Genomic DNA, 12,073 nt, shown 5'->3' with positions numbered 1-12,073 from the left:
AAACAGGCTCCGTTTGTGGCTATTGTGATTGAAGTACATGTTCCCTCAGTACCCACCCTCTGTTTTTCAGCCCCCACCGCCCTGTATGAGGCGTTGGTAGCAGCGGGATACACCCTACAGGTAGAGACCCCCTCCCTTTTGGGCAGAAACAGCATAAAAACGTCGTATGCAAAACTATTGTTGTCAAAATTCAAGAGCAGATGTTACATGAAAGTAGCGTGGCTTGGGTATGAGATTGGAGTAAGAGTCTACACCTCTGTGGACACTTTTCCATACAAGCAAGCCTGACCCCTATGCCAGTAGTGTATGTATTGCACCCTGCTGTTCTAAATGTGCACATTTATTTAAAAATGATATGTAATATAAAGGATACGAAATCAAACTAAGACTGAAAACAGTGGAATACAGTAAAACAACAGCAAGAGGAAAAACAGCAGGCAAACAAACTTTAATAATTCAGATTGAGAAATGAAAGTTACTGTGGTAAAAACATTGTTTTTATATATATAGTTTGCTACGTTTCATATTTAGAACACAAACAAATATGCTATATAGCCTTCACTTCATACCCGAGATGCTGTACATCACTTTTCTACAATACTGCCTAATTCCTCACCAGATACATGTACATAAATGTATCTATTTATAAAATACATATGTGTATTTATTTTACAAACAATATATCCATCTATTTGTAGATTTACTACTAATATTTAACCCAGTTTAACAGGAGTTTGCAGAATTGGTATTTTGTGAATGAGCATTCAGTGCGCCCAAACTGCTTTACGCACACGTTTCTAGAGCTTCTTGACGCTAATTTTGTTTGATTTGGTCTATGGATCATAACGCAGACACGCACTGCAGTTGTTAGGTATGGATTAGACAACGAGACAGATGGCTATCTGACAAAATTTGATGGTTTTGTGTTGTTTTCATCGTATACTTGGTCTGTCCAAATCGTTTCATGTTGGCTTGGGGGCGTACCCGTGACGCACGGAAACCGACGCCACGGACCTGGATATATACCGCTGCCTTTGGCCGTTAGGGACACATCTTCTCTGACTTCTGCTCTGGACATTTGTCTGGCACAAAGACGACCCTGAAAATGTCTCCAAACATGACTTGTGAAGCTCTCCAGGCTTTTTCTCCCAGGCAAACTGTGGCCAAAAGAAAAGAGGCTCTCGAGCTCAGAAAGGTAAGCGGACTGCATTTTTCTTTATTATCTTCACATTTTTTCCTGATGTTTTACACTTGTTGTAATGAACAAATACTAAATATTATGTGTTCTTTTCAGACGATGAAACCTTTGATGGAAAAAAGAAGGCGCGCCCGTATCAACAACAGCCTGAACCATTTGAAAAACCTCATCCTTCCCCTCACAGGCAGAGATGTAAGTTAATATATACATTTAAATATATGCAACACAGACTTCAAATTTGCTTGAGTCAATGCAACCTTTTGGTTCATATGTTTAACATTCGATTTTTATCATTTTCTGCAGAAATCTCGCTACTCCAAGCTTGAGAAAGCCGACATCCTTGAAATGACTGTGAGGTTCCTCAGCGACATTCCCCCTGTTAACACCAAAAGTGAGTTATGGTTCTGTTTGAATAAAACTTGTATTGCTTGATAAATGTATGTACAGTTGATTCTTCTCAATTTTGAACAACAAAATTAACATTTCATTGTCTTTTCAGATTCCGCAGACAGTTACAAAGAAGGTTACAAAGCCTGCCTCCAGCGCGTCTCCGCTCTGCTTCCCAAAACGAGCCTGGATCAAGACGCGTGTCGGCGGGTGAACGAGTTTGTACAGCAGTCCACGTCCGCCCCCGTCACCCCAACCTGCCTGAACTGCTGCGCTCAGAGCTCCAGGACTTTCCCTCAGATCCAGCAGAGACTCCAGGGCCTCAAATCCAGCTTCAGCCTGTCCGGTGGCATCAGCAGCGGCGCAGTGGCTCCCAACCTAGCGCAGCCAGGCCCACAGGCTGTCAGCGCAGCCATGTGGAGACCGTGGTAGATTTCTTCAGTTAAATTGACTGTACAGTGTTTCATATGTAGGCGACATGTTGGATAGCATCACTTGTAAATATGCACAGTGATCCACCGCCTCGTTTCCGTTGATGAAAATCCAGAATTCATCGTTAAATCGTATCGGTTGAGTATTATATACTTACGTCTTGCGCACGAGTCTGTTGTCCTGTATAAGTTGACAAGTTTAGACAGTCGTATTTTTTTAAATCTGCATGTATGTATACGTTAAATATTTAGTCCTCCGCGTGGACTAAGTGATTAAGGGCCGTTGAAACAGCCCTGTAAGACCCAAAGGGTCAGTATGTATGAATTTGCACCAGACTTCAATGTTCCTGAGTCTGTGCAGATGAACTCTGTAGACATATGTGTCAATGCAAAGTATCTCTGTTGGGATGTATTTAAGTTTTGCTATTTACAGCAAATGTTGTATATATGTTATATAAACACAAATAAAACTACGAGTTCGTGGTTCAATCTTGTCTCGTTGTTTTTTGGTTTACACTCTGGTCATTGGTAAGAATACTGGTCGTGTGCGTAATTACGCATCTTTTTCCACGGCCATAAAAGCTTATATGGTGGCTATGGAAAAGAATGGCGTTATTTAGCCGCCACACTTAACAAACATGGATAAAGCGGATGTAAAAAAGGCAGTTCGCAACCAATATCACACAGCAAAAAATGCATACAGAGACTGCTTTGTGCGCATAGGGGAAAATGTGTTCTCCCCCCAAAAATAGGATAATGAAAACAAAAAACAGCTTCAGCAGTCTTTGAACTGAGTCCCAGCAAATATGATGTCATGTTTCCTGTATGGAAATACTTCTCTCTCTTTAATGAGCAAAGATCTGGTTGGCACATCTGCCAAGCAGATTTCTACAGAATAAAAACCGTTACTCACTGTGACTAAATATGTTTGTGGTCAAACACGCCCCCTACAGGCAAACACTGCTCCTGCTTTCATGATGGTAGAGTTAATGCAGTCTCTGCTGCCACCCTCCGAAACCTGCAGGTATTGTCATGGTAGTACTTTTTTTTATTTCTGTTATCTCATTTACCTTTTGGACAGTCATCAAAATGGAAGCGAAATTGCTGCGCTACATTAGGATATAACATTAACCTTCGCCTGTGTTAAGACAGTTTTTGTTAAACATTTTAGCTGCGTTATATCAAACATCCTGTTTGCACTTTCTTGTCAAGTACTTTTCCACATCATGAGTCATTTATCAGGGAGGCTGTGACCAGAGTAGCCGACACGCACCGGATGAGGCTGACTTCCCTGCACATCGGACAGAAATCTCGCTGCAATACGAGACCAACAAAGCCCGAGACCTTCTCGACCACCTCCTCATCATCATGTCGGTATCGCAGACGTGCGAGGCATCATCCTCGCTTCAGATTTGCAGGTAGGACGTTTGATACGACGCATTAACACACGTGCGAGCAGCCTTCACGCGGTAATGAGGTGCAACGCGAAACGAACGCGGACAGCGTTTCTCACGGGCAGACAACCCAGATAATCCGCTTCATGTCCCGGTATAACACACAGGACGCTCCTGTCTGCACAGACACGGTCTGTTTTCTGCCGGTCATCCACCATGTTTAATCTTAGCCGGGTATTTACACTCGCCGGCGGAGGAGCGGACCGTCTATGTCGTCTGTGATGACCGGTTAGCACCGGTGTGTGACGCGCTAAGACTACCAAGGTCACGTTAAGGTCGCCATTATTTAGCCGCAACTCCGATAAAAGTTTTAGTTTATAGTGTAGGCTTGAATAATTTGGTGCCTGTTAATAATTAACCTGTATTATGTCGTTATGTCGTTTATCCCTTCTTTATTACCCCAAAGCGGATACCCAGAAGACGAACACTTAATAAAATACCAGCTGTATGTCATACAGTGTTAGTGAGTACTAAAATACCTTTGCACAATTGAGTGCTTTCTTATCCCAGCAGCACGCCGGGTTTGTTGTTCTTGTGCTCGCCCGTAGGTGGAGCCAGTGAGTTCAGTATAACAGCGTCAGTTCAGCTAAAGATGACCCCTGACTGGATGTTGTCATAGTCTATTACATGTCTGAACACAATATTGTGTTTGAATATATTCATACTAGAGAACAACATCATTGTAGTGTCAGAATGTTCAGAAGATATCAGACCCTTCAGTGACCCTGAAGAGAAAGAATGGCTCATCATCTATGCTCATGTTTGTCAATGACATTTAACTTTTGACTATATTGTATTCAGTATTTATTATTTATCTTGCAACTGTGACTTGATACAAATGCCTGATGAGAGTTGGGTAGAAAACTCTATACAAGGAGTATCTGTGATAACCTTGAAGTCTAAAGATAAGAGTCAGATTCCCATTGTGAGAAGATTCACTTGTCAGGGTGAGAAACAACTCAACTTGAACTTCAAATTCAAGGTTTCCAATCACGTCAGTTGCAGGGCAGGAACTGTATAAATGATACAATCATTCAAAAATGTGGCTCCTCCAGAGTTTTCAAATGCTATTGGACTGAATGGGTCAAATTCTTATAATGTATCAAAAAAATGTATCCACCATTTTACAGCAGAGTGTAAGCTTACGGGAAAAAAGCCTTTTTTCTGGGCAGCATGCATCACGTAATGAATGCCATTGCTGCCATTACATGTTGTGGTCACTATGTCAAACTGAAACAGCTTCAAAGCAGGGCACTCTTCCTCGGGTCTTGGGCATCAAAGAAGACAGCAACCTCACTGACCTCATTGACTCTCTTCTCACTGTAGGATGTTTTCTCACTGGTGTTTGATGCCTAAGTGTGAAATGGTGTCTACCCTCTTTCATTCCACTGAAACTCCACTGTAGCTTGAACATGAATTATATGCAGAAAATACACTAATAATAAAAATAACTAAAATGGCAGCACAATATGGGATACACCATAGACATATATACATAGACGCCGCATTGAGCGGGTTGGTCATTGGTCGCGATACGTCAACAGGTCCGCCGTATTGGAAATGGCAGGTCTGCCCGTAAACTAATACAAGGAAATGGACTGAACTTCATAAAGCGCCTTTCTACAAAGTTCTTTAAGTTAATGTCTCTTATACACCCATTCACACACACACTAATATATCTGGGAAACAAACAGGCACCAAAAACAACATATGTAACTGAGGGTTTTCTGAATAAAGAGCACTAACGTGTACATTACACGTGAACATATATACATACATATAGTACGCACACACACGCATATATATGTATGTATGTATGTGTGTGTGTGTGTGTGTGTGTGTGTGTATGTGTATGCATATATGTTCACGTGTAATGCTCTTTATTCAGAAAACCCTCATGTCACATCTACATACACCACCAGTAGCCATTTTTTAACAATGCTAATGTTGAAAAACTCTCCTCCGCTCTGCCGCGCTCAATCAAAATTAAAACTGTCCTAACCTGGGACTTTGCCAAGCTTATTGCCAGTGACCCACTTTCTGCTATCCCCCACATTACATCAAATTCAAACATCCTACCCTGGGACACATACCTGATATTGTTACCATGTCACCTCTTCATGGGCTGAAACCTGAATATTGTCCCTCAGGTCCACTTTTCTGACTTTGTTATTATTTCACCTTTTCCAATCCAGCCATATTTTATATATGTCATTTCTTACTTTCTGTAGGACCATAAACAGGAATTATATATTTAGTTTTGTCAGTTGTGATAAATAGTGTAGACCGCACTGTACTGTAAACAGCATTAAACATATATGGGCCTTTTTTATGCAGCAAAAATTTTTCTTCTGCTCCATCTACAGCAGTGCATAGCTCTACTTCTGTGTCGGGATCCCTGTCTATTTTTCCAAACTGACCACTGTCTGATGCATACACTGACCATGAATAAATACCTTACACAACCCACTTAAAAATAACTATCTATTTAACTCTTTTCTGCACACCTTGAATAGTGCACAACATGAGGCTCAGCGTCTATTCAGACTTGGAGAATTAGTTGTGTTATTACTACTCTTTTCGGGTCTGTTCGTGCAGAACAGCGTCTGTCTAACATCATACACCCGAGAAGAGCTTTTGGACATCAGTGTGTATTTATGTCAACAAGGCTTGGTGCATGGACTCTGTTATTGTTGGTAGGCACTGTTCGGCTAACCTTGAGTTCCTCATGGTGAGATGTAGACCTTTCTATCTGCTGAGAGAGTTTACTGTGACAATAATAACAGCTGCATATATACCACCGGATGCTGTTGCTAAACTTGCAATGGCAGAACTTCATGCAGCCATCAGCAAACAACAAACTGCACACCCCGAGGCTGCCTTCATTGTTGCAGGTGATTTCAATCACTCTAACCTGAGGACAGTGCTTCCCAAATTCAAGCAACATGTCTCCTGCCATACCAGAGAGAACAACACTTTAGACCACGTCTACACAAACATCCCTGGAGCCTACAAGGCGACCCCCCTCCCCCACCTTGGACAGTCTGATCACCTTTCTCTGTTCCTGACCCCCACCTACTCACCATTCATCAACCATGTGAGACCATCTGTGAAGACCTTTAAAGTTTGGCCAGCGGGGTCGGACTCCGTGCTTCAGGACAAGTTTAAAAACACAGACTGGAGTATTTTTGCCTCTCAGGCTACCAGTGGCTCTCACATAGACATTGACTCCTACACACACTCAGTGGTGGAACACATCAACACCACAGCTGACAGTGTTACCACGGAGAAACAGATCACCACATACCCCAATCAGAAGCCATGGATAAACAAGGAAGTGAGACTCCTGTTGAAAGCACGTAACATGGCATTCAGATCAGGTGACGCATTGGCCTACAGTACATCCAGGGCAGCTCTGAAGAGGGGCATCAAGAAGGCCAAGCACGAACACAAGCTGAAGGTGGAAGAACACTTTGTCAACTCTGACCCCCAACGCATGTGGGAGGGCATTCAGGCCATCACGGATTCCAAAACCAGTAACTCATTAACCACCATGGATGTGCCCTTCCTCAACGAACTGAATGACTTTTATGCCCGGTTCGACAAGGACAATAAAGAGAAGGCTACAAAGATCAAGCCCTCAGATGACCACCAGCCACCCACCCTGTCACACACAGACGTTCAGAACGCACTGAGCCGGATCAACGCACGTAAGGCTGCTGGCCCTGATGGCATCCCTGGACGTGTGCTCAGAGCTTGTGCTGAGCAGCTTTCAGGAGTCATTTTCAACCTGTCTCTTGCCCAAGCAGTCGTGCCAATGTGTTTTAAAACCTCCTCCATTGTGCCAGTGCCAAAACACTCCTCCCCTAAGTGCTTGAATGACTACCGCCCTGTGGCACTGACTCCTATTGTGATGAAGTGCTTTGAGCGACTGGTCCTGGCACACCTCGAGGACTGTCTGCCCACCACACTTGACCCACCCACCGTAGCAAACAGAGTACTGAAGGCCATATCCACAGCACTGCACTGTGTACTCCACACCTGGGGAAAAAGAACACTATGCAAGAATGTTGTTTGTTGACTTCAGCTCAGCATTACACACTGTCCTTCCCTCCAAGCTAGTCACTAAACTTTTGGAAAACACCTTCTGTCGACATCCGGGCAGCTTCTACCGTTGCGCATAGAGAGCATCCTGACCAACTGTATAACGTCTGGTATGGGGGCTGTCTGTTGCTGACCGCAAGGCGCTGCAGCAGGTGGTGAAATCCGCCGAACGCATTATAGGAACTCCCCTGCCAGCCATTGAGGAGATCCACGAGAGGAGGTGTCTGCGCAGAGCGCGCCGCATCCTCAAAGACTCCTCCCACCCAGCCCACCAGTGGGGGTGTTTGTTGTTGGTGGGGTGTGTGGGTGGGGTGGGGTGTTTGGGGTGTGGTGTGTGGTGGGTTGTGTGTGTTGTGGGGTTGGGTGGTTGGTGGGGGGTGTGTTTTGGGTGTGGTTGGGGGGGGTTGTGTGGTGTTGGGGGGGGTGGTGTGGTGGTTTTTGGTGTGTGTGGGTTGTGTGGGGTTTGTGGGGTGTGTGTGTGGTGGTGGTGGGTTTTGGTGGTGGGTTGTGGGGGGGGGTGGTGGGGGTGGGGTGGGTGGGGTGTGGGGGGGGGGGTTTGTGTGGTTGTGGTTGTGGTTGTGGGTGTTTTTGTGTGTGTTGTGGGGGGTGTTGCGTTCGGGTGGGGTGTGGGGTTTGTGTGGTGTTTTGGTGGGTTGTTTTGGGGGGTTGTTGTTGGTGTTGGGGGTGTGTGTGGGGGGTGGTTGGTGGTGTTGGGGGGGGGTGGTGTTGTGGTGGGTTGTTTTTGTTGTGTTGGGGTGTTGGTGGGGGGTTGGTTGGTTTGTGGTTGTGTTGGGGTGGTGGTTTTGGGTGTTATGGGTTGGGGTGGGGGGTGGGTTGGTGGTTGGGGGGTGTTGTTGGTGGGGTGGGTGTGGTGGGTTTGGGGTGTTGGGGGGGGGTTTGGTGTGTGTTGTGGGGTGGTTGGGTGTTGGTTTGGTGGGGTGTTTAGGGGGGTGTTTTTGGTGGGGGTTGGTGGTGTTGGGTGGGGGGGTGGGGGTTTGGTGGGGTGTGGTTTGGGGGGGGGGTGGGTGTGGGGTTTGTGTGGTTTGTGTTTTGTGTGTGTCCACACCCCCAAACAACCCCTACCCCACCAAAAACAAAACCCAACACCCAACACAACCCCCACACACAATCAACCCCAACAAACAACAAACCCCACAACCAAAAACCACAAAAACCACAACAACCCAAACACCCCACAAACAACCCCCCCCCCCCCCCCCCCCCCCCCCCCCCCCCCCACAACCTTCAGGGCTCCTCCCAGTCTGGAAAGACGGAAGGAGCTTACTGACTAAACCAGGGCAGTGTACGTAAACAGCTCTTCCCCTCATTGTACCCTATTGAACTCTGCCAAAAGATGATCCCCCTGGACTTGTCACAGCTGTTCATACTCTGTTTAAAATAAATAAATAAATACAATAATAATAATATAAAAAATAAAAATAAAACACATAACATACACTCTTTACTGTATGTTCCGCTTGTTAATATGTGAAATAGTAGTCTGTTACATCTGTATCAGGCACTCTGTTAACTTATTAATTGCACTTTATCTGCACACAATCTCTACATATTATGCCTTCGCGCTACTGTAAATACTGCATTAACTGTATATATTGCACTTCGATTTTGCACTTCTGATTAGATGCTAAACTGCATTTCGTTGCCTTGTATTTATACATGCGTAATGACAGTAAAGTTGAATCTAATCTAATCTAATCTAATCTAATCTAATCACTAGAATATTACCAAGGCTCTGGGACTACTGCTTGCTTTGGATAAGAACATCAGCTAAATGCAAACATAATTCTTCAGGCTGTGGGAGAGTGTTTGATAAATAGCAGTGTTACCTGGTAATGTAAGATTGTCGAGATAAAATACAGGATCCTCTATGTGATACGGATCACCCTCCATCTTAGGTCTGTTCTTTGTGCTTTGCTGTCTTCTTACGGTTGGGACGTGGCACAGAAATGGCACCAGGATCTTCTTTTCTGAAGCTTATTCACAGTTTTCGCCTCTGTTCTTCGTGGCACAGGTAAATGTTGAGTGTTTGGTGTTTGTTGTCAACATGGCACTATGCCTTTTGAGTTGTAAGTAAGGCTGTTATAATATCAGGTCAAGAACTATTGTGACATGCATAAAAATGGTTTTGACTACTTTATCCAGTACTCACAGCATATGCAGATTGTGTATGAGTGGTGATATTTACCTGTATTAAAGAATACATCTGAATTTAATAGTGAGAACAAATTATTTAGAGGTATGGTGGATGTTTGAGACAGAGGTTTATTGCACAATGATCCTTCCTGTGTGTCTGGTATTTACTGTTCATCAGAGCGATAGCCTGAGGGAAGAAACTGTAATTGTGTCTGAGTGTTTGTTTTGGCGCAGAGTGTACATATTCATTGTTGTGTAGATTTAAAATATTTTTTAACTATTTTCTGACACACCTTTACTAATTGTAACTAATCACTACAACCTTAGTGATTATTGCTTTAGGCTGTCAAGGTTTTACAAAACAGAAGATACAGTATAAGGCATTAATGACATGGTGATCCTTTGAGGTTTACATAGGCTTTGTAAACAACTATTGTGCTACACTGTACGTTATAGAAGTAATCCATGCAGTGCATGAACAGGACTGAAGGGCAGAGGTGAACCTTATCTCTTCTCATTTTTGTGGCAGAACTTTTGTGTCTGTAATCTTGTTTGTTTGTCAGTGGAGTATTTCTAAAACCTATGACTCGATTTGTGTGGTCAAGTCTTGTGGTACTTCTAACGGTTTTGCCTGTGACTTGGGTCTTGTATTATCAGATTTGTTGCTGGGATATTTCTCACTCTACCTGTCAGCTATTGGGAAACACTCTGTTCACCAGTGTGTGGTTTGAAATCCAGTTTGACGTGTGCTGGAAGGCAGGCTCAACTGCATGACATCACTCACTGCAGCGACGTCAGGGCCCAAAAAAATCTATAAGAATGTGAATGTGAACGAAAAGCTCATACAGAAGGGAAGTGAGTGTAAGGCTTAGAGTCAGTCAGAGTGCAAAGATGCGTTGCTTTAGACCTCGGAGTAGCCAGCCGGCAGCTAAAGTGGATAACACAGCTGTGGTGGTGGAGAAACGCCAAGAGAGTCAGAGTCAGCAAGTTGGCAGAGATGTCAAAGAAAATGGGGAGACAGGAGCTCATCAGGGATTGAAAACTCTACTCAGCAGGTAATGCTTGCACATTCAAACAGACACCCAGTGATGCTGGATATACAGGAGACTGTCTAGTTCACTCTCTCTCGGTACAACCAAAAATTTGGGTTTTTGAAAAATTGAAGTAATTACAAAAAACAACTTACACTAAACACTACTCTTGTTAAATGGTTTGTTATTCACAGAGAGGTGTTGTTAAGTCTGTAGCTCGAGTTGTTGATTGGATTGCAGTGTGAACTGTTTGTAACATTTTGCTTGTGTAAATGAGGTGGACAAAATATCATATTAGAATGTTCTTTCAATATGTAGTACATTCTCATACGTATGAGAAACATGAAGGTAAACCAACATCTCTAAGAGTCAACATGCTTCACAACAGTATTGTCTTGTCACAGTGCTGTTGTGTTAGGCTGGATTGAAATATATTATATTTCCTCCTTACTTTGTATAATCTAACAGTGTCTTAGTTCTCTGTTCTTGGTGATGGTGAACTGCCACTTAGGGTTGCTATTGCCCCACATGTTAAAATGAAACTCTGAGTCGACTCTGACTGTTTTAAGAGGAAGTCTTCAAGAATAACCATTTCATACCAATTCATAACTGTTGTATAACTAACTGCTGTTAGAAGTAAATAATCAGATTTCTGTAAAATTGGGGGATTGCCCATGAGGTCAACACACCTACACACACTCCTATAAAGCCTGTTTAATCATCTGATTCACTTGATTAGCCAGATCTCAGATCTCAATGGTGCATTCCTTTTGAGTTTGTGCCCTCTGTGTGTGTAAGCAGCTAAGGTGGTAACTGGTAAGTCTAGTTTAACCCACAAACAAAAGAACTGGAAACAGCTAATGTACGTGACATTACACTGTGTCTAGTCATCAGATACACATGAAAAGGTGAGGCTGCGGTCGAGAAAACATGATGCAACCATTAATGGAATGAAGACACAACATGTTTTTCAAAACAGTGGTGAGCTCATGAGTGACTATCTGGAAGAATATCAGACGTTCCTAGTTTGTTGTCTTAGCCTTTTGACACAAAAGGCTTGCCAGATTCTTAAGATTTAAACAAATATTAAAGCCTAAAAATAATTAATAAAACCATTTACCTGAATATGTCAGGTGGTTAAAATGCAGTTAGTAACTGCTCAGTGCCTGAAAACAAACATGAGAGTTCAGTTTAACAGTCAATGGTAATCCAGAGTGCCCTGGTAGCTCACCTTGGAGAGCATACGTCCTATCTACCAAGACTCAGTTCCAGGTTCAGTTCAAACACGGTGCCCTTGCTGCATGTCATCCCCTG

The 12,073-nt window shown here is 43.6% G+C and overlaps 2 protein-coding genes across 5 annotated transcripts in view; both read left to right on the top strand.

Annotated features, from left to right (window-relative positions):
* The first annotated feature begins 1,094 nt into the window (after positions 1-1,094).
* On the top strand, positions 1,095-2,911 carry LOC104926435 (transcription factor HES-2-like). The gene is made up of 4 exons (XM_010740294.3): positions 1,095-1,195; positions 1,295-1,390; positions 1,502-1,589; positions 1,698-2,911. The coding sequence occupies exons 1-4, from the start codon at positions 1,106-1,108 to the stop codon at positions 2,015-2,017; spliced, it is 594 nt and encodes a 197-aa protein (XP_010738596.3). The 5' UTR covers positions 1,095-1,105; the 3' UTR covers positions 2,018-2,911.
* A 162-nt stretch (positions 2,912-3,073) lies between these two features.
* The window catches only part of acot7 (acyl-CoA thioesterase 7), a 52,821-nt gene continuing 43,821 nt past the window's right edge, over positions 3,074-12,073 (top strand). Inside the window, exon 1 of one of the 4 annotated variants that reach the window (XM_019256628.2) lies at positions 3,074-3,434. In XM_019256628.2, the coding sequence (XP_019112173.1) occupies positions 3,385-3,434 (50 nt within the window). In that variant the 5' untranslated portion in view covers positions 3,074-3,384. Of the gene's footprint in view, positions 3,435-10,557; positions 10,784-12,073 lie in introns of those variants that run through there. The other 3 variants (XM_010740260.3, XM_019256627.2, XM_010740259.3) reach the window with 3 other exon arrangements.

Source organism: Larimichthys crocea, chromosome XV (assembly GCF_000972845.2).
Source record: "Larimichthys crocea isolate SSNF chromosome XV, L_crocea_2.0, whole genome shotgun sequence".
NCBI lineage: Eukaryota > Metazoa > Chordata > Actinopteri > Sciaenidae > Larimichthys > Larimichthys crocea.
Note: the sequence above shows the minus strand (reverse complement) of the source record. Positions and strands in the feature narration are given on the sequence as shown.